General features: G+C 38.1%; 1 protein-coding gene across 5 annotated transcripts; it reads left to right on the plus strand.

The window, feature by feature from the left end:
- The first annotated feature begins 210 nt into the window (after positions 1-210).
- Positions 211-22,305, plus strand: SAAL1 (serum amyloid A like 1). 5 transcript variants are annotated; one of them, XM_027115252.1, is made up of 12 exons: positions 211-390; positions 1,801-1,914; positions 6,624-6,707; positions 10,023-10,102; positions 11,845-11,904; positions 12,039-12,154; positions 12,499-12,679; positions 14,961-15,043; positions 15,132-15,320; positions 18,278-18,474; positions 20,505-20,597; positions 21,282-22,305. In XM_027115252.1, exons 1-12 carry the CDS (start codon positions 256-258, stop codon positions 21,372-21,374), a joined length of 1,425 nt encoding a protein of 474 aa, XP_026971053.1. In that variant the 5' UTR covers positions 211-255; the 3' UTR covers positions 21,375-22,305. The 5 variants fall into 5 exon arrangements, with proteins under 5 accessions (XP_026971053.1, XP_026971054.1, XP_026971057.1 ...); XM_027115253.1 differs by having other exon boundaries at positions 222-390; positions 18,281-18,474; XM_027115256.1 differs by lacking the exon at positions 15,132-15,320 and having other exon boundaries at positions 222-390.
- The last annotated feature ends 605 nt before the right edge of the window (positions 22,306-22,910 follow it).

Consider the following 22,910-nt stretch of genomic DNA (forward strand, 5'->3'; position numbering starts at 1 on the left):
TCTGGTCCAGTGAGGGTGACAAATAACAATTATGAATATAACCGCGCTGCGGTCCTGGGTAGAGCGTTGGGTAAGTCAAGACAACTGGGCTCCCTAGTCTGATGGGCATATTGCTCGGGCGCTCGGGCTGTCAGGGCTCCGGGCAGCAGGGGGCGCTGTGGCGGGAGCCGCGCCGTGCCCTCTTGGCGCCTGGAGGCCTCTCTCCTCCTCCGGCGGCTTCCGGAGCTGCTCTCGCGCGCCGGAGGAGGCCGAGTCATGGACCGCAATCCCTCTCCGCCGCTGCGGAGTCGGGAGGAGGAGGAGGAGGAGGCGGCGGCCGTGGGGGACTGCATAGGCAGCACGGTCTACAGCAAGCACTGGCTCTTCGGCGTCCTGACCGGGCTCATGCAGGTGCGGAAACTCGTGCCTCGCGTGGGCTCCCTGTACGTTCCCCCAGACCCCCACCCCGCCTCTGGCAGCCCTCTACTGCCGGGGGAGCCGCCGTCCCCACGGCGACCCCCTCCCCAGGCCCCAGCGGCCAGGTCTCACCCTTTGCGTCCTTGCTGTCTCCCGGACCCTAAAACTGCCGTGCGCCGCTCCCTGTGCCCCTCAACACAGAGGGAAGTGTAATGGCAGGGATGCTGGAATGCTTCTAATTAAAATGTTTTACTTTTGAAAATTTTCCAAAAATACGTGACCAGTTTCTGCCCCTCATTCCCACTTTCGTTTCTGAAGCCCAGGTCCTAATTGATCTGTTTCGAGGACTTTCGTTGTAGTAGAATAAATGGTGATTTTGCAGTCAAACAGCCCTGTTGTCAACAGCGCGGCTTGCCCAGCGTGACTTTGGGCAAATCGCCTAACCGATTTCTTTCTCAGTTTCTATAAAGTGGGATAATATTTATATTATTGTATATAGAGTTATTGCGTAGATTGTATAAGATTATAATAGCCATAGAGTGCTTACTATAGTGTTTGCCTCATAGGAGCCTCTCAGTAAATATGAACGTTCTTATGTTTCCCTAACTTTTTTCCTACTTCCAATCACTGTCCTCTCCACTCCACCTTCTACACAGCTGCGAGAATAATCTTAAAAAAAAAAAAAAAGCCGTCTATGGGAACTCCTCAGAGTTACCTTTGCCTACAGGAGAAAAATACATATTTCTTAGCTTGGAATCCAGGAATCTTTGCAACTTTTCCAGCTTCATCTGCCCATGACACGCTAAACTGCTTACCATTCCGCACACATGCTAGGCCCTTTCTTAACTCTGAACTCTTGTATTTTCTTCTGTATGCTCTTCTCCCTTCTTCACATGACAAACTTCGATTACTTCTCAAAGATTTAGCTTCAGTATCACCTCCTAAGAGAAGTTGGGGAAAACTTCTCCCAGACGTAGGTCATGGGTCCATCATTTTTGTTCTCACAGCTCTTTGTCCACAATTCAGTTGGATCACTTAGCTTTTTCTGTTGTGATTATCAGTTTATATGTCTTTTCCCCACTGGATCCTAAACTACTTGGAAGTAAGGGATTAAATCTTGTTTATCTTTGTATTTCTACCCAGTGCCTAGCAGTAGTGTTTACCCAAGGTACCCAAGGTACTAATTTCCTTTTTTTGGCGGCACCGGGTGACATGCGGGGTCTTAGTTCCCCGACCAGGGAATGAACCCGTGCCTGCTGCAGTGGAAACTCGGAGTCCTAACCACTGGACCTCCAGGGAATTCCCCCTTTTTTTTGTTGTGACCTCTAAATGATTATGGGGTAATATTACTTGAGGAGTACTGTGGACAGCCTTTATTCATCTCCTTCCTTTGTGTTTCTGAAGATTGTTAGCCCTGAAAACTCCAAATCCAGCTCAGATCATGAGGAGCAGCAGATGGAGCTTGATGAAGAAATGGAGAATGAAATTTGCAGAGTGTGGGATATGTCAATGGATGAGGTATGGGGTTGGAAATGGAAGTGAAAAGACTGTTGGGTAAGGAGGTAGTGAATGGATTTTTTTTTTTTTTTTTTTTTAGGTTCAGTCCTTAAGTCTCTGGGGAAAAACTTTAATGTCTGTAGTCACTCCTATTTATGGTACAGGGATGAGGTCCCAGGAGCTGTAAATGCTCAACTTTTGTCTTTGAAGGCAGAAAATCTGAGTGTCATTAGATTTGGGCTATGTAGATAGTTCTTATGAATGCTGGAATGCTTGTAGCCCAGGAAAGTTCTGATACTTATCTACCTAAAAAGAACACTGGCCTTATATTTGAGAGCAGGTTAGGAGTTAGGAGACCACTGAGGTACCACAATTAAACTAGAAGAAAGGGACAAGAAGGAATTACATGTATATAATTGCAATAATATTTTAACATTTTGTGTTGTACTCTGTAGCTTGAAAGCATTCTACCTGCTCTTCACAGTAACCCTGTGATATAGGTAGTATCCTTATTTTACAGGTAAGAAAAGGGACAAAAAAAGAGGTTGACTTACATAATCTCTCATTTTATTACTTGGACTTTTGCAGTAGATTTCTGATTAAAATCCTTGTGTTAGTCTCTTTCACCTCCCTCTGTCCTCCACATTGCTACCCAAGGTATCTTTTTCCTAAAACACAGATTTACTCATATTAAAATTCTCTCTTAAAATTTGTCAATGGCTACTCATTGTCTTCAACCATTTTTTAAAGCAGCTTTATGAGATATTATTGACACAAAAAAACCTGCATATATTTTGAGGTATAATTGAAGTGTAAAAACTGCACATCTTTAAAGTGTACAATTAGAAAAATTTTAATGTATGTATTTGCGCATGAAACCATCACCATAATTAAGACAGAGAGCATGTCTGTCAGCCCCAAAAATTTCTTTATGCCCTTAAGGGTAATCCCAGTATCTCACCCCTCCCTGCTTCTACCCTCTCCAGGCAACTGCTGATGGGCTTTCTGTCACTTCAGAGTAGTTTGCATTTTCTAGAGTTTTGTATAAATGGGATTGCATTCTTTTTTCGGATGAGTCTGGCTCTTTCACTCAGCATCAGTATTTTAGATTCATCCATGTTGTTGTGTATATTTTAAGTTTATTACTTTTTATTGCTGAATGGTATTCCATTATATGTGTATACCATGATTGATTCTTTGATGGATATTTGAGTTGTTTACAGTTTATTACAAATAAAGCTTCTGTGAATGTCTGTGTATAAGTATGTATGGATAGATGTTTTCCTTTCTCTTGGGTGAGTACCTAGAGTAGTGTGGCTGGATTATATGGTAGGTGTATGTTTAACTTATAAAGAAAAGATCAAATTATTTTCCAAAGTGTTTTTTACACTTCACGTTGCCACCAGCGGTGTATGAGATACAGTCCAGTTCCAATTTCTTCTCATCCTTAGCAACACTTGGTATGGTTAGTCTTTTTAATTTCAGCCATTCTAATAAGACTGTTGTGATTCTCACTGTAATTATGATTTAGATCTCCCTAATTACTAATAACAGTGACCATATTTTCCTGTGCTTATTTGCAATCTGTGTATTTTCTTTAGTGCAAGGGGCTGTTTAAATCTTTTGCCCACTTTTTAATTGTGTTGTGTTTTTTTTTCCTGTAAGTTTTATGATTTTAGGTTTTACTTATAGGTCTGTGATCCATTTTGACTTAATTTTTGTGTTTGATGCAAGGTATGAACTGAATTTCACTTTTTTTTGCCTACGGATAACCAGTTCTAGTTAGTGTGTTTAAAAGACTATTCTTTCTCCACTGAATTACCTTTGCACCTTTGTCAAAAATCAGTTATCCGTACATATACACATGAGTCTATTTCTGGACTCTGTTCTGTTCCATTGATCTATTTGTATCTTTTTGCCAATACCACATTGTTTTGATTACTGTAGCTTTGTAATAAATCTTGAAATTAGGTAGTGTTAATCTCCAACTCTGTTCTTTTTCAAAGTTGTTTTGGTTGTCCTATGTCCTTTGTATTTCCAAATTAATTTTAGAATCAATTTGTCAATTTCTACAAAAAGCCTTCTAGGATTTTGACTGAGATTGAGTTCAATTTATTGATCATTTAGGAAAAGAATTGATAAATTAACAATAATGAGTCTTTTGACCCATGAACAAGTTCTGTCGCTCCATTTGTTTAGGTCTTCTCTAATTTCTTCAGCAAAGTTACGTAGTTTTTAGTATTTAGGTCTTTCACATCTTTTGTCAGTATTTCATATTTTGGGGAGCTATTGTAAATAGTATTTTTTAAAAATTTCAGTATATAGATATACATTGATAGTATATAGATAGTATATAGTATACAATTGATTTTATAGACCTTGGTCTGTCTTGGTAAATGTTCCGTGTTCACTTAAAAAGAACGTGTGTGCTCCTGCTGCTGGTGGGAGTGTCCTGTAAATGTCAATTTGATCAAGTTGGTTGAGAGTATTGTTCATCTTCTCTATACTTTTTCTACAGTTATTAAGAAGCTGGGGTTTTAAAACATTTTTTAAAAGAAACAACCTGTTTTTCAAATAAAATCTTAGTGTGAAATCCTCAAATATCAAATAGGTAAACTAGAGCTGCTGTTTGAATGAGATTGTCCGTGGAGGCAGGGTCATGCTCTTGGCTTCCTCTTTGTCCTCTTATGGTAGCTCTTGAAGCACCTCTAGAGAACTGAGCTGCCCACTGATTCACTGGCATAAATTCCCTCCAATGAGACTACATCTCACACATCACCTGCCACTCAGTGCTTCAGCAGGACCAGAGAGTTCCAGGTGCTTCCTGCATTTTCATGTACTCATGCTCTGTTCGTGCCACTCTGCATGGAATGTCCTCCACCTGCAAGATCTTTCCCACCTTTTATGGCCCACCTCAAATGTCACCTCCCCTGTGATGCCTCCCCAGACACTCCAGGCAGGATTCCTCTCTTTTCTGTGCTCTCATGGAACCTGTTCATTCTATTACATAACACTTATCCTGTTATTCAGTGATTGTTTTGAGCCTGTGTCCTCTGATGGATTTAAGTTCCTCCTCTTAAAAGCTTAATGTCACGTCTTCAGAGATACTTTCTCTGATATATCTAGAGTAGCCCCCCTAGTCTTCATTTCTAGCACACACCATCTTGTTTATCTTCTTTGTAGCACTTAGGATTTATGTAGTTTAGTTGTTTATATGTTTGTTTGTTCATCCCTCTAGAATGAAAACTCCACTGAGACTTTACCTATCTTATTCACTGATGTGTCCCCAGAGCCTGAAACAGTGCTTATTACTCAGGTTTTTCAGTAAATGTTTTATGAAGAGGTAATCAATGGATGAATACCTGACAGTTACTATGGTGTGCTGGTTAAGAGTGTGGATTTGACCAGACTCATCTGGGTTCAAATTCTGGCTGTGTTCTCCTACTGATTGTACAGTCTTGGGCAGGTTGCTTAACCTTTTAAAACTGCAGTGTAATGGGGTTAATAATAATTACTTCATAGGGTTGTTTGAGAATTAAGTGAGATAGCATGCAAACCACTTCACTGGCCCTGGCATTTAATACTTGTTCAATAAATGTTAATTGCCATTATTGTTATTATTGGCATTGGTATTATTAGGCTACCTAATTATTGATATTATTCCTGCTACTCCAGGAATTATTAACTGTCATTAAATAAATAAATCGCTGCATGCTACAAAGAGTTGCCCACATGACAGACAGCTTGATCACTTAGAATGGAGAGCACCTGCTGCTTTGACTTTTAATTTGGAGTATGTCTTTGAAATATTCTCTCTGACCATGATCTCTTAATAAGTGCAGTATATCTCTTCCAGTCAACAGTCATGCAGGTTACCCCAATTTCAGCTGCTCTGAAGGATTACTTCCTCTCTCTTTGAGAGCCCTTCGAAGGGCATTTTTCACGTGAGACTTATAGCCTGTGTTCTAAGTTAAGGTATTGCGAATACACACCTCAACTTTGGTGAAAATACGAGGCAGTAGACAGCCAGAAACTTAATTTTATCTAGACATTTTACAACGCAAATCTCCACAGCTAACTGATTTAGTTTTGGAGCCCACATTTCTAGCGAGATTGGGCCACGTGTCCACTCCAGGTTCATTCACCTGTGTGGTGTGTCCCTTTAGGCACTGGGGACCGGGCAAACTCTCTAGGAAGATGTGAAGCTGTCACAGTTACATTGTGATCAGAATTTTTTTCTGTTGAGGATTTTGCAAACAAAAGTTCTGGTTTTGGACATAACCCAATAGGGGTTTTTAATCTGTTTTCTCTATCAAGTTTTAAGCTCTTAGAAGACAGAAATTATGACTTTTACTTTTTTCCCTTACCCTGTCTTCTAGCATGATACCTGGTAATCAGCAAATGTGCTTGAATGAGTTAAAGAGAATTCCTGGTGGGTAGAAAGATCATTAAGATAAATACATACAAGGCAGTAAAAGGAGGACAGTCCTTTGGAATATCACAGTTAGTTCAGATTTGTTTATGGGATTGTTCCATTGCCTTGAGACCAGATACCACAGCACTAACATTACTTTTGTCTATTGACACAATTCCTAACCTTGTGGGATTTTTTTCCTTGTGCTTGAAAGGAGGTATATATGGAATTATTATTATTTTTTTATGGTTGCCTGAGCTATGGTGTTTAAGGAGGAATATTCAGCATCCAAGTTAATAATCATTTTTATTTTCAGGATGTGGCTTTGTTTCTCCACGAATTTAATGTTCCTGACATATTTATGGGAATATTGGCCAAATCCAAATGTCCTCGATTAAGAGTAAGTATGTGCATTTCTAAAGCTGCCTCTTTGGAGCAGTAACAGCAGATAGTGCTGGATAGTCTTTCATTTTTCTCACTTTAATGTTCTTGATGGCTACAAATGAGTCTGCAGATGTTTATTGAACATTACCAGGTACTAAGTAATATACTATTTAAAATTATTAGAGTCATAGAATTTTAGATTTGGGCTGGACCAGGGAGATCAATACTTTAATTTAACAGCTATGGACACTAGATAGTCCTAATCATCATTATGCCACTAATATGTGGCTGAACAGGGAACAATGCCCAGACCACCCATTTCTCAGTTTATTGCTTTTTTTTTTTTTAAAGTCATAAAATCCTCTATTGCTTAAGCTCAGCCTATTGCTCAGGACTCTTCACAATCTGAATCCAGTTCGTCTTTCTAGCATAAAATGTACCCTCCAGATAGTCTTCTAATTTAGCATGGCCTGTCTACTCCTCACCTCAGGAGCTTACTATGATTGTTGCCATCTCCGTGCCTTCCTTTGTATGCCTTCCATCCCCTCTCAATATTCACATCTATTTTTCCAAGATGGTACTTTACTTCCAAGCCTTCCTAAATAAGTAAGCTCTCAGTGGCCAGTGATGATAGTGAATGCACCAAAACAATTCTGTACTTCTCATTAAGTCTTCTATGCTTTAGTGCCATTTAGGTTGACATCTGCTAGGTATATTGTGAGTGATTAAATAGCAAATATTTATTAAGTAATTATAATCATGAATAACTGCTATTTACTTAGTATTTCATTTTACTACTCTATGAGGTAAGCATTTATCTCTACTTTGTAAGTAAACAAACTAAGTCTCAGGTTAAGAAATTTGTCCAGGGTCATACAACTAGGAAAGAATGGAGCTGGGATTTGAGCCTAGCCTGCCTTACTTCAGTGTAACCACTGTACTGTAGTGTCTCTCTTTGTTTGAAATTATGAAGTGAAGAATTCTGTAGTATATTTTTACAAATTGAATGTTGAATTAAAATTTTATTTAAGTACAATGCTCCACCTGAGTTGGGGCCTCATGAACCAATGAACCACTTTTTCCTTGAGTTGTTATGTTAATATAAAGATTTGACAGTTATATGATTTTCTCCTGGAGTTTTCTAACTTAGGTACACTGACTCACGATTAGTACTTAAAAAAAATAAGCTAATTTTAAGAAAATAAGAATTGCTCCTTTCAGGAGTTAGTCCTATTATTATATATGTCTGTGAACCATAGCCTGTCTGTGACAGCGATTCTCAGCTGTGGCCACAAGTTAGAATCACCTAGGATGTGGGCTTTCCAACTTCAGTATGTCCCAGAATCACTGATTACTGAATCCACCCCCAGAGTTTCTGATGGGGTAGGATTGAGGAGTTCTAACAAGTTTGCAGTGATGTTATGGTTTTGACCATATGGTTTTGACCAGCACCAAGGCCCAAACTTTGAGAAGCTTTGAGAAGCTTTGCCCTAGGGAACTTTTATAAATCCCAAGTCAGGCCATTCTCAGATCGATTAAAATAGTCTCTCCAAGTGTGGGACTCCAGACAGCTTTTAAAGTCCCCCCAGGTTATTTCAGTGAGTAGCTGAGACTGAAAAACTTGATCTTTGATTGGAAGTTCAATTATTCCCTCTTTAGTTTTTAGGGGAAATGTATGTGTATCTCTTCTGGCCCTATTCTCTTTTACTCTTTTCCCAACATTTGACCACCCACATTTTACTGAAACTCTTTACTCCTATAGCTTTGGTGCCACCTCACTCTCCTGGTCTCTAACCTGTCCAGTCACTTCTCTGTTACTTTTTTTTTTTGACTTTTTATTGATACTTTCTTCCTGTGCTGAGTGTGGACTCCTTTTAAGGTGTAGACTCAGATCCCTTGTCCTCTTTATATTCACTTCCTTGGTGAGTTCATCCACTCTTTACACCTTTGGGGGTAAATCTTCCCTGTGGGATCAAAGCTACGACCTCCTTTCTGATTTCAGGTGCTATATCTCTAACTTTCTTGAGGCATTCTTTATTTGCATGTTGCATTTTCCAATCCAAAAGTCCGTATGTCCTAACTCAGTGTTTGTCGTACTTATCCAATCATATAAATCATATGATGTGCTTGGTAAACAACTTCCCGGACTGTACCCTGGAGATTCTGATTCAGTAGCTCTGAGATGGGACTTGGAAATTGGTATTTTTAACACACTCCCTGAGTGATATTTGTGTTTGAGCAAGTTTGGAAACACTATCCTAACTGAACTCATTGTGTTCTTTCCTATGCTTTCTTTTCCAATTTTTTTGTCAATGGAACCAATCTCTCCTACTGGAGAAATGAAACAACTGGAAACCTAGGAGTTATGTTCAACTGCTTTCTCCCTTTACTCCCATCAAATTATTCTGCTTTCACCTTGAGTCTTTCTCAGCGTGATTCCTTTCCATGCCTGCCATCACCACCCTCATCTTCCTTTACTTGATTTCAGAGATGCAGTGTGATATGGTGAAATGCTCAGGCTCTGGAGCTGTGTTATTTCCTAGTTGGAGATCTTCAGCAAGTTGTTTAACTTCTCTGTGATTTGGTTTCCTCATCTGAAAAATGGGGATAATAATGGTACATACCTCATAAATTATTGTATGAAATGTTATGTGGAAAGTGCTTAGGGTAGTGCCTGGGTGTAGTAAGTGCTAAATAAACATTAGCTGTTACTACTGAGGTTATGAACTTCTTTTAAAGTTTTTTCACTATCATTTTGCTTCCAGAATAATCTACCTAAAATAACATTGCAGTATGTTGACCCCTTCCTTGAGGACCTTCATGTCTCCAAATAACCTACTAAATTAAGTAGGCATTTAGGGCCCTTAATCCTGATCCTTTTTACCTGCTGTCTTTATCTCATGCTCTCCTCCCACTGTGTGCTACTAATAACTGTGTACTGATACGGGCAGCTTTCTGTATTAGCCTTTGTCCACTCTACATTAGTCCCTTCCTGCCTTTGCTGATACTTTTCCCCGTGTTTGAATGTCTGTCTTCTTGTTTGTATATCTAAATCCTACCAATCATTTATGACTCAGTTCATCCATAAGATTTCTTATTCCGTAACTCCTGCCTGCCTTGGATCTTTCTTTTTCTTATGTCTTTCATCTCCTCTCAAATACTACTGGAAACTTGTCAAATTAGGATGCAGACAGTATACTTCTGTATGCTGCCTCTCCTTCTTTTCTCTCCCCAAACTTGGCTCAGTGAAAGTTTTTTTTTCAAGTTGTTATTTTTGTATATGTGTCTTTTACCTCAGAGCGACTGTGACCTGTGAAATTTGATTTGGCAGGAAATCTGTGTGGGAATTTTAGGTAATATGGCCTGTTTCCAGGAGATATGTGTGTCCATCAGCAGTGATAAAAATCTTGGGTAAGTTTTATTACATAATAATTATGTTTTTAAAAAATAGGTTCATATTTTATATCCCTAAGGAAATCCTAATACATAGGACAGATAGGGAAACATTATGAAATGTAGTACTTCCTTTCTCCTGATGAGCAGTCTCCAGGAACTTCATTGTGTGTTGATGATGGCTGGGGACTTGCGTGCTATTTATGGACATGGTTCAGGATTTAGGCCTGTTTTCTGTATTGGTTGCCAAGGGGCCTGAATCGTCAGCAGGTGGTAAACCACATGGGATAAGAACCAGTGGGGCAGAGCTTGGAGATGGAGGCACCTGACCAGAGTCCAAAACAGTTTAGGCTCAGGGAATCCAAAGTCTCAGAGCTAGAGTCTGGAAAAACTAGACTTGTTGACCAGTGTCACCCTGACACTGGTCAACAAGTCAGTTCTGACTTAGATGGTGGTGATGGGGGACTTGCCAAGAGACTAGAGGGTACAGCGTGGCCCCTGTGATTCAAACGCTCTCATACTTCTGCTTGGAGGCCAGTTCTCTTCTACATGTAGGAAGTTTTGGGCAGAGGATTTCTAAGGTGGAAACCCCGGTGGTTATTTTAAGAGGTCTGAGAACACCCTGGAATTATATGCTACATTTTATGAGTATATTCATTTTCTAGGCAGAGGGTTTATGGCTGTTAATCAGAATCTCAAAGAAATTTGTGTCCACAATAGGTTGAGAAAACTCTTCTAGGCGGTTATTTTCAACAAGGGCTGTAGGGTTTAACACAAGATTCAAGTACCTGGGGCTCTAAAATAGAGGTTATTACCTCTTCTAGGTGTGAAAGGACTTTAAGATCCTAGTTTAAAGTATTTATTCTTCCGTAACGTATAATCATTCATGCAATAAGTGACTCAGGATTATGTTTGGTCTCTAGTGATCCCTATTAAAAATCTGTGAATGAGTAATATTGACAAGTTTTATGAACTTAATTAAATGCATATCTTAAAATTAATATGAAACAGTATACATTGCTGATGAGATATAAATTTGCTCAACCACTTTGGAACAGTTGGGCATTACCTAGTCATATCAGAAGGTACACATATGCGGTGACCCAGTGATGTCACTCATAGGTATATGGTAAGAGAAACCGTGCACACGTATATCAGTATACTCATATGAAAAGTATTATAAGACTATTGCTTGAAACCCCCAAATTGGAATCAACCCAAATGTTCATCAGTAGTAGGCTGGAAGAATAAATGGTGTTATATTCATACAATGAAATGTTCTGCAGCAATGAATCTGCAGCTACTGGAACAAGATGGGTAGATCTTAAAGACATGGTGTTGGGCCAAAGAACTCAGACTCAAAAGAATACATACAATATAATTTCTTTCATACAAAGTTCAAAACCAAGATATATAAAATGAACTATAGAGTAAGCCAAGAAAATGATTGCTGGATAAGTCTGGATAGTAGTCATTTCTAGGTGGGAAAGAGAATTGTGATTTGTAAGGGACACACAAGGGCTACAGAGATGCAGCTCTGTTCTTTTTCTTGCTTTATAATTATTCACTAAGTATAGATTTGTATCTTACAGGTTTTTATGTGTATATGCTATATTTCACAATTAAAATGTTTAAAAAGTTAAATAAAAACTTATTTAAGTTTTTATAAATAAAAGTTAAGGTTGAGGTCCAGATTTTTTGGCTTGGATATTTGAAATGAGAGAAGTGAGGCATATTGGGTTGACATTTTGTTTTTGTAGCCAGGTACTATTGTACTGTTTGTGTGATTCAGACCCTCCTACTCTGCTGGAAACAAGCAGGTATGCTCTCTTCTTTTTATGGTTTCTATATACTTACCCCTAAGGGAAACTCGGAAAATAGAGTTGCTCTTTCACTCTTGAACTTCCTTCACTGTTTTAGAAAGATAGATACTAAGCTCACATTTATCACGTAGGTTGTTGCTTACCTGCCTTTCCCAGACAGAAGTGGCCGTTGTCTGGGTTGAAAGAATCCGAGAACATCCAGCTATTTATGATAGCATTTGCTTCATCATGTCAAGTTCAACAAATGGTAAGTCACCATGTAATGTAGAAAAAAATATTTTTTAAATTATATTTAATTGTTAGGAAACCAGGTAACTATTTATGGAGGTCAATTAAAGACTAAGTGTTAGGTGAGAAGGTATTTCAATGCAGGATATGAAGTTTCTCAAACTCTCAGGATACTGATAAATCCCCCACGTAAAAATGACGGAAGCCAAGCAAATTTAAACAGAGGAGGTAAGCAAATTGCCCTTGGAATAAGTAATGCTTTGGCAAGATTTGGCTTTCTTGGAATAGTTTTAAGAATTTCAATTAGACTTACTACTTTAAAAATTTTGTTTCTTATTTCAATATCTCTTTTATTCTCTGTAGTTGACTTGCTGGTGAAGGTCGGGGAGGTTGTGGACAAGCTCTTTGATTTGGATGAGAAGCTAATGTTGGAATGGATTAGAAATGGGGCTGTTCAGCCTCTGGACCAACCCCAGGAAGATTCTGAACAGCAGCCAGTGTTTCGAATTGTGCCCTGTGTACTTGAAGCTGCCAAACAAGTACGGTAGGTGAACTCTTTTGTGCAAAATGTTCTGGGAAAATCCAGTTGCTAGAAGTATCCTTAGATATGTCTTTTTTTTGCGGTACGTGGGCCTCTCACTGTTGTGGCCTCTCCCGTTGCGGAGCACAAGCTCCGGACGGGCAGGCTCAGCGGCCATGGCTCACGGGCCCAGCCGCTCCGCGGCATGTGGGATCTTCCTGGACCGGGGCACGAACCCGCGTCCCCTGCATCGGCAGGCGGACTCTCAACCACTGCACCACCAGGGAAGCCCAGATATGTCCTTTTAGTTTCCTTTCAATAGGATGAGCAGCACATAGCTGATCTGTGTCAGGTTTGATTCACTACTGATATTGGTAACAATATATTTGCTCTTTGCAAGAATCATAATGGTTGCAAAATACTTGTTCTAATATTACTTAGCAGTAGGCTATTGTTCAGCATTAATTATGGTTACTGTTTTAAAATCTTCTGCAGTTTCGTATAATTTATATCAAATGGAAAAGATTTTCTTTGTGCTTTATTTTCCACTGGTCATGTGACAACTTCTTCAGTTAATGTCAGACATCACTTGTTTTCTTGCTCCTTGTGTGTATGTGCCAGTCTTGGATAAGTGACTGGCTTTTGGGCTCTGATGTCTTCCCAAGAGTGATTACTAGGTGTTGTAGGTCATTGAAGCTGTTTATTGCTAGTCACTAGAACATTAATTTATGAATTGATCTGCTTATTGGTCAACTGTGCATTCTTAGTGCTTTATAATCCACTTTTTTTTTTTTTTTTTTGGCTGTGCTGCGCGGCTTGTGGCATCTTAGTTCCCCAACCACGGATTGAACCTGGGCCCTCAGCAGTGGAAGCATGGAGTCCTAACCACTGGACCACCAGAGAATTCCCTATAACTCATATTAAAACCTTTTAATTTTATGTCCTTTATCCAAGTGAGCATTAAACTCATCATCTTTCCCCCAAACCTGCTTCTTCCGTATTCTCAATCTCAGTAAATGATGTAATCATTATTCCATTTGGATAATGTGGGAGAAACGTGGAAGCCATTACCGATACTTCCCCATCCCAGTCTTTTCCCATGGCTAGTCAACCTCCAATCCTTCTTCCTGACTTTTTCTGGGACTCCATCTGTGCCACCACCAGGCCACTGTCTCTTACCTGGACGGCTACAACATTCTCTGAGTTCCCAGCCTCAAGACTAGCTCCTTCCAAGCCTAGACTGTAGAGCTGTTTTTCTAGAACGTACGCTGGTCATCTCACTTTCATGCTTCAAACACTTCAGTTGCCTTCCTTAGGATGAGGTCCAGATTTTTATGGCTTATAAGGCCCTGTACTGTGATTCTCCATCCTTATTCCTTGTCTTCTGTTTCAACTGTATGAAATTTCCTTCATTTCTTCAACTGAACCAAGCTCTCTCGAAACCAAGCCATTGCACACCACGTTGTCTCTGCCTCCAGCATTTCTTTGCCCCTTTGGGTTTCTGTGTAGCCATTTCTCTTATGATACATTCCCTGATTCTCCAAACTAAATTAAATCTGCTTGCTTTGTGGTCCTCTAGCACCTTGGACTTCTGCTAGTGCTACATTCATATTACTTTACTGTTATTACCCCTTTAATTATTGTCTTTCATTTTAGACAGTAAATTTCATGAAGGTATGGACGTTTTATACATCTCTGTTTTCCCAGCCCCTAACATAGTGCCTGCAAACTATAGGCACTTAAATATTTGCTGAACCATCTTTTAATTGTTCACTATCTTTTTCACTTAATTGTGTGGTTGAAGAACTAAGATTGTGAGTTTCTAGGAATCCAAACTGTTGATCACAAAAATTATACTTATCTGGTTTTAGTATTCTCAACGTGGGAGCTAAGATAATCCTATGAAGTTTTAAGTACATCATTATTGTCAGTGCTTGGTGCAGTGAGCCTTACATTCATTCTATAAAAGTCTCAGTCATTTTTTGTCCTGATTATGCAAGTAAGCCAGAATGGTGAAGTATCACTTGATAGGTTTCTGCATTGTTACTTTCATGGGACAGGGCCAAAAAGAATTTTTACTTCTTGTCCTGTGTGTGTTGATTGTACTACACAATATTTGTTTTTTGACTGATTTCCCCATCAGAATGTAAGCTCTGGTGAACACAGAGACTTTGTTCTGTTCCCTGTTTTATCCTTAGCATATAGGGCAGTGCCTAGTACAGAGTGATAAATATTTGTTGAATAAATGATTGATTACAGTCCCATAGACAGTAAAGTTGATTGAGTTTTTGCTTTTTGTATTTAGTTCTGAAAATCCAGAAGGGCTCGATGTTTACATGCATATCTTACAGCTGCTGACTACAGTGGATGATGGAATTCAAGCAATTGGTAAGATGTTGTATGGGGAAACATGATAGTTACTCATTTAATTGTTTTCTGTTTTTGAATTACTACTTCCTTCATCATTTTTATTAAGTACGGTGTCCTGATGCTGGAAAAGACACTTGGAATTTACTTTTTGACCTGGTGTGCCATGAATTCTGCCAGTCTGATGATCCACCCATCATACTTCAAGAACAGAAAACAGTGCTAGCCTCTGTTTTTTCAGTGTTGTCCGCCATCTATGCCTCACAGGCTGAACAGGAGTATCTAAAGATAGGAAAAGGCAAGTATAATTTTAGTCTATCAGATGTGTTTGCTGTTCATTTTATTTCTTTCTCCCATTTTTTTAGTGCTATTTTAGCCCCTTGAATACAAAAACATCACATGCCCAATACAAAAAAAATTATAAAAGGAAGCCTAGTGCTTGTAATCTGATCATTCAGAGATAACTACTACACACTCACATCCGTACGTATTTTTTTGCCTGTTTTTTAGGCAACTTTTTTCATTTATAAGTATAAATGAATATTTTCCTATGTAAACAAATGGTCTTTCACAATGATTTTTATGACTAATACAGTTAAATCCGTGAACCATCTAGAATTTATTCTGGTGTTACACGTGAGGTATGGTTTCAAGTTTTTTCCAGATACCCAGCTGTCTCAACGTTACTAAGTAAGTAAACCAGTTTACCGACACAGATTTGAATTTTCATCATTACTATGTTTTATATTTCCCTATATATTTTATTCAGTTCCATTGCTCTATTCATGTATCAGTAGCCACAGTGTTTTAATTATTAAAGCTTTATATTTTGATACCTAGTAGGGCTAGTACTCCTGCATTCTACTTTTTCAGAATGTTTTTGACTGTTATTATTCTTTTTTTTAACACTGAATTAGATTGACAGTTTCCAAAAACAAAACCAAAAAATCTTCCTGATTTTTTTATTGACATCATGTTAAATTTGTAAAGTATCCAAGAACATGTGCTTTTCCATTTGTTCAAGTCTTATTTTATGTCTCTCAGCAATGTTTTATGATTTTCTTCATACAGATCTTACATATTTCTTGTTAGGTTTATTGCTAGATATTTTATCTTATGGATTGCTGTTGTCTATGGTATCTTTTCTTCCGTTGATTATTCTTGTTGGAATATGTGAAGACTGTTGGTTTCTGTGTATTATGTTAATGTTGCATCTAGTAACCTTACTGAATTCTCTTACTGTTTTTAATGGTTGTTCCAGTGGTAATCTTGGACTTTATCTAATACTACTTTGGGTTTAACTTAGATATGTCTTATCACTTTTTTACCTCTTCTTTCTTTTATTTAATGGGTTGCCTTGGACCTCTGGGGTTAAGTAATAATGGTGATCCTTGCCTTTTTCCTGACTTTACTGGCCATGATTCTAGAGGTTCATCATTAGTCATGATTCTATTTTGGGCTTAAGCTATTTATGTTGTACCATTTGAGGAGGTATTAATCTATTTCTATTTTATAAAGAGTTTTTTAATCAAAAAAATGATGACTGTTTTCAAGTGTCTTCTCTGCATTTATGGATGTTACCTCACTGAGAAGGTGACATTGAGTACAAACCTGAGGGAAGTAATGGAGTGAGTCATGTGAATACTTGGGGAGAAAAGCATTCCAGACAGAGAGAACGACGAGTGTAAAAGCCCTGAATTAGAAGTGTGCCTGGTATATTTGAGGAAGAGCAGTGAAGCCCTGTATGGCTGGGGCGGTTTCAGCCTGGATAAGAGGAATGTAACCTGGGGCCAGAGAGGCAACAGGGGCTAGAGTGTAGAGGGCCTGGTTTTGCCTTTTACTTGGAATGAGTTAGGGAGCTGTGGAGGGTTTTAAGCAGAGGATGGACAGACAGGAGCCAACTTTAATAGGCTCTCTTTGGCAGACATGTTGATGAGAAATGCAGGGGGAGGGCAAGGGTACAAAAGGGAGACTAGTTAGGAGGCTGCTGTGACCTTGAGGCAAGAGATAGTATAACTTGGATTAAGGTGGTAACAGGGGCCGTTGTGGGGAAAAATAATCAGATTCTGATCACTTTTAAGTAATGCCAACAGGATTTGCTGACTGATAGGATGAGGAGGGTGAGAAAAGTCAAGCTATGTCTGGCATTTTTGTCCAGGAGAGTTGCCATTTACTAAGATAGGAAAGAGTGGTGTTTTAAACATGACAAGTTTGAGATGTCTACTCAGTGTTCAGCTGGAGCTGTTGAGCTTACAGTCTTAGTCTGGAGCTGAGGAGAGAGGCCTGAGCTAGACTATAAATGTTGGAGGTGTCAGTTGTTATGCTGATTACTTCTTCCATAACCTTAGTTATTTCTATCGATTTGATTTGATGTGGAAAGAGAGGAAAATTAATATTTTTTACTGCCAATATTTTGTCCTTTTCTTTTTATCATTTGTAGTTCTTAATGAATGTTGATGGCATGTTATTTGGTATATAGGCATTCATTATAGTTTGCCCATAATGCTTTTTTTTTTTTTGGCTTAAATCCTTTTATATCAGATACAAAGGCCACATCCCCTGTTTTCCTTTTGTTTGCATTTGCCCCTAATACCTTTGTCTATCTTACTCTTTTCAACCTTTCTAAATACTTTGTTTTAGGTGTTTTGATTTCTTTTTAATAGATGAGTTAAACTCATTTAAATGTAGTTATAGTTATGTTTGACCTGAATGCTGTCGTATTATATTTTTCATTATGTATATTTATATTGAAATACCTCAATATATAATTTATTTGCTTTGTGAGTATTTCTGGCATTTAGTAAGGGTTGTATTTTGGGTCTAGTGGTTACCTTTATAACTGGCTCAAAATATAATTATAACTGCCCCTCCCCCATTTTTTTAATCCTTAATATCTGATAACTTAAAACATATATCTCAGTGTTGACTATTCCTTATCAATTTTCCCTGGTACTTTCAAATTTAAGTCTTGGGGGATGAGGGGCTGTTCCAGAATTATATTTTCAGATATTTATTCTTTTTCATCATTTTGGGTTTCTTCTTCAATCTGTTATTTATTTGCTTATTTGGGAGTATAAAAGTGTAAGCCTCTTGAAGTCTGAGGCCTTGATGATCTTGTTTACCACCATATCTGCAATACCTAAAATACAGTGTCTAGCAATAGTAGGTGTTCAGTACATGTGCAGGAATGAATGAATGAATGAATGGTAACCAATTTAACTGGCTGATGCCATGCCTCTTGATGTGTTTGTACAGTAGGTCTTCCTCTAATTGACAGCCTGATTCGTGTCTTACAAAATATGAAACATTGTCAGAAGAAACCAGAGAACTCAGCAGAGTCTAACACAGAAGAAACTAAAAAGTCTGATTTAACCCAGGGTGACTTCCACTTGAAAATCTTGAAGGATATTTCATGTGAACTTCTGTCTAATATTTTCCAAGTTTTAACAAAGGTAGGAAAGAAGTACTAATGCTTTCTTCAGTAAAAGAAAGTATGGATTGCTTACTGCTCCAAATTTTATTATTAGTGTTTTTATTTTTTAATTTTACATAAATTTGGGAAAATAGAGAAAGAAAAAACTTATCATAAGTTTATACTCTTAAACTAACAGCTGATGTAGTTTGGTATATTTATTTTTGTGTTTTTCATATACTTATCACCAGTATATACAATTTTTGGAGGCTGCTCTTTTCATGTAACATTACAAGCACTTTTCCTGACTCCTGATCAATACACTGAAAGATTTTTCACTGAGAGCCAGTTTGTTTAATACCCAATTTGCCAAAAAATCAATTTTCAAAATTTACTGTAAACTTGTTATAAGGAGTATTCTTCCTGAATATGTGCAGGATTATTAACGTATTCTTTCTTCGAGCATATTCTTTCTATCCATATATTTTAGGAAAAATATATTTATGAATACAACTATGAAGAATATATTCATATTCATTGACTTTTTTAAGAAGAATATTCCTTAAAACAAGCTTCAGTTATTCTGGTGATTTGTATTTTTGGTGAATTATCTTGCTTCCCTTCTCCTGATTTGGGATTATTACCTTAGCCTAGGTTTTCAGAAGTTAGATTGCTGGTTTCGACATGATAAATGTGAAGCTGACTGAGGCATAAATGGCTACATATTGCCAGAATGCTTTTGACATGTGAAAATATTGGTTTTACTTGATCCTTATTATTGTATATTATAATTTTTATATCAAGTAAAATTCAACAGGTGATAAATTGTGCCTTGTTTTTTTTATTTAATTTTTTGATGTTTTATTTATTTATTTTTGGCTGTGTTGGGTCTTCGTTGCTGCGTGTGGGCTTCCTCTAGCTTCAGCAAGTGGGGGCTACTCTTTGTTGAGGTGCGTGGGCTTCTCATTGCGGTGGCTTTTTTTGTTGCGGAGCACAGGCTCTAGGCGTGTGGGCTTCAGTAGTTGTGGCACGCGGGCTCAGTAGTTGCTCATGGGCTCTAGAGTGCAGGTTTAGTAGTTGTGGCACACGGCCTTAGTTGCTCCACGGCATGTGGGACCTTCCTGGACCAGGGCTTGAACCCGTGTCCCCTGCATTGGCAGGTGGATTCTTAGCCACTGCGCCACCAGGGAAGCCCCAAATTGTGCCTTATTTTGATTTGCATTTTTATTATTAGTGAGATTGAATATGTTTCCATATATTTGTATATTATTTGTGTTTCCTGCTTTATAAACTTACCCATTTTGATTGTTTATATGAATTCCTTGGGTAATTCTATATCTGTATCTTTTGCATATTCATTGCAAGTATTTTTCCCATTGCTTGTTGTTGCTTTTGTTGTTTTGGAGGGAGGGATGTAGATGTTTCTTAATATTTATGTGGTAGGAATATAGGTGGAAAGTGGGCTGAGAATAAACCAGAGATATGTCTTGAAAATTCTGATATGCCACTTATTGGAATTTGGACTTAATCTTGAGGAAACTGAGGAGCTACTAGAGATTTTTTTTAAGCATCAAGTGATGTGATCTGTTTAGAAAGATTACTCCAAAAGCAATGGAGAGAGAGGATTAGAGCGAGTTGAGGCTAGAAGTCAGGAGACCAACCAACAGGCTCGTGTGGCTGGTGATCTTCAAGAATAATCTGAAGAAGAATGAAAGCTTAGACAGTGGAAGAGTGGATGGAGAGGAGGAGTGGGATGAGAGAGATTTAGTAGAGTAGAATTAAACACTTAGGGGGAGCGGCTAGCAGCAGAGGAGGAAGTCTTGGCTGTACCCCACATTTTTGGTTTGTGCAGCAGGCTGGGTGGCTGGTGGTGCCTTCACCAAAATAAGGGCTGCAGTGGAGCACATGTTGGGGTTACACAAGGAGGAATGATGGTGGGTTTAGTTTGGGACATTTGAAACTCATGTAGGATCAGTAGGGAATTGTAAATACTGGTTTGTATTTACTCACTAGGTATAGCTTTAGAAATTTTCCTTTTTGACATCACATCTTTTTGTTTGTTTGTTTTAGGAGACTGTAGCTCAGGGACTAAAGGAGGGCCAGTTAAGCAAACGGAAGTGTTCCTGTGCATTTGAAAACCTTCTTCCTCTCTATAACCCTGTGGTGAGTATGAGTAAATGTATAGGTGGCTGAGTTTCAGGAGATTACTGAGTAAAATGTTTTAAGTAAGCACTTGATCTTTGAGGGCTTTGTCAAAAAAGATAGTGTGTATAATGCGCATGACTTAATGCCTTTGTCAGGTAGATGACTGTTGGATGATTCGTGGCACTAGCCTGAGTAACAGTTTAAATTTTAAGAGAAAGGAATCAACACTGAATTTATAGTACCCCTTTGTGTTATAGCATATATATTAACCAAAAATAAGATTCTTAGGTAGGTACAGTCAGTAGGTTTTTATGGTCCTTCAGATTACATTGCATTTGCTACCATTAGAGGCAATTTCAAAATAACTTTTCTTAGGAAAATGAAGTATGGGGGTGGGTTGAATGAGGGGGTGGGTCACCAAGGAGGATGATAATACAACTCGGGTAATGGACCCTCAAGGGGAACCAGTAGGAGGATAAATACTACTTTAAAAGAAAACAAATGGAAAGGGCTAGTCATTTCCTTGAGGTTTCAGAGACCATCCAGGAAGTACTATTATTGTCATCTGACAAGCTGTCCACATTTCTTTTCCATTGGACTGTTTAGAAAACATAGGTAGAGCATTTTTACAGACAATAGTCAGTATCTTAAAACATCTTTTCCTCTACTTATGTTTATTTGGTTCTTTTGTTTGACTCACAGGTAGAAGACTTCCTCAAAATCCTACGTGAAGTTGATAAGACCCTTGCTGGCAACCTGGAGGAAAGCTTCCCAAGTTTGAAGGTTCAGACTTAAAAACTATTGGAATTCCTCTGCTGAAGAAATGAACTCTATTTTCCTTGCTGACAGTTGAAATTGACAAACAGGAAATATTAGACCATAATTGTTCGGTATTATACTCATGCCCTTCTCCTCCAGCATTTTTGTTTGGCATTGGAATCCAGTTTCACTACCATCAAACATCATGTCCCCCCACCCCGCTTCTTTTTTGTATTGGTTGTGCAGTGTTTTGTCTTCTTCAGGTAAAGAAGACAAAATGCAAGCTTATCATTGAGGTTCTTTTTTTAATATTTGAGGGGTTGGTGAGGATTTTCTTTGTAACTCTTAATTTGATTTTTTAATTTGATTTTTTTGAAAGTATCCCTGCTGAAAAGAATTGAACTATAAAATTAAAATCGTACCGATTAAACTCTAATTGGTAGGTTTACTTTACGTGTATTTGTATGTCTTTGGTGATGACCTTATCCACAGGTTGAACGTGACTTTAATGTGAGCTTTCAAAGGCACCGATGAAATCACTCCTACCTGCTAGCCAGTGCTAAAAATTCCACTCTTGTTATCTCTTGAAGCTTAAGGTTAAGATGCAAATAACCCCATAAGAGTAACACTCCAAGTTATTGTCATGTTTACCTCAGTGCATAAATTCACATTCTGTTTTCCTGAGAGCACATTTTAAAAGGGGGAGCACAAGGATCTTGAGTTTCTGAGCAAGAGTGCCTCGCAGAGTGGGTAAGTTACAGAGGGAGAAAAAAGGATACATCATGGGGAGGCTAGGGATGTCCAGGTTATTTTCTACTTCCCACTTCTGTCTTGAACCTGCCTTATTTACTTGTTACTTCTTACTATTGTAACATTATGAGGTGGTACATATTTTCATAGTACTTTGATATGTTTGAAAACTTCCTAAATCTATGAATTATAATAAATACTTTTTTTAAAAAAGTGAGCAGTATTAAAATTTTTTTAATGCTACACGGTTTGAAGAATTTACCAAAATATTTTAGTGTTTGCATCAGCTACAGTGATATTTTAAAATGGTGCTTTCTCCAGAAGCAGAAATATGAAATTTGGAATTTTATGTACAAATGAAATTGAAACTTATTCTTCCCCCATACTTTTTTGCAGAGGAGGGAAGAAATTACAAGAGGAAATTCAGTGAGCATTTGTTAAATGTGTCAATCTATTTCTAATTAAATTTGAGTTTGATTTTTGAGGTATTTAAACCACTTAAGACAGACACAGAAGATATGTTTTCTCTCTGCCTTTTTTTAAATTCCCTGCAGTTAATGGGATATAGCTAAATTGTTCTCTTGGCTGATCCGACTTTCAAGATCAAAAGACGTTTTCCACTCTCTCTCGAACATTTCTCTTGCCTTGCTTTGAATTAGTTCCCCTGAATAACTTTGGCATGTAAGTGGAAAAAAGTTTGAAAACCATTTCTCTTGTATACTTCTTAAATGAAGCATATGTAGAAACCAACCATAGACATTAAGAAGCAACCTGTGTTTAGGGTTCAGAAAATCTTAAGTGCATGAACTGTTGAACAACATT

This window comes from Aethalodelphis obliquidens, unplaced genomic scaffold, assembly GCF_003676395.1.
Source record: "Aethalodelphis obliquidens isolate GAN/ISIS:26980383/991018 unplaced genomic scaffold, ASM367639v1 scaffold14, whole genome shotgun sequence".
Classification (NCBI taxonomy): Eukaryota; Metazoa; Chordata; class Mammalia; order Artiodactyla; family Delphinidae; genus Aethalodelphis; species Aethalodelphis obliquidens.

What these genes read in the sequence shown, in the direction of transcription:
- SAAL1 (XM_027115252.1), top strand. Translation starts at nt 256, where the DNA reads ATGGACCGCAATCCCTCTCCGCCGCTGCGGAGTCGGGAGGAGGAGGAG. An exon ending in GAAGCTGCCAAACAAGTACG is followed by an intron (nt 12,680 to 14,960) that starts GTAGGTGAACTC and finishes TTTTGTATTTAG; the next exon opens with TTCTGAAAATCCAGAAGGGC. An exon ending in TGATGGAATTCAAGCAATTG is followed by an intron (nt 15,044 to 15,131) that starts GTAAGATGTTGT and finishes ATTTTTATTAAG; the next exon opens with TACGGTGTCCTGATGCTGGA.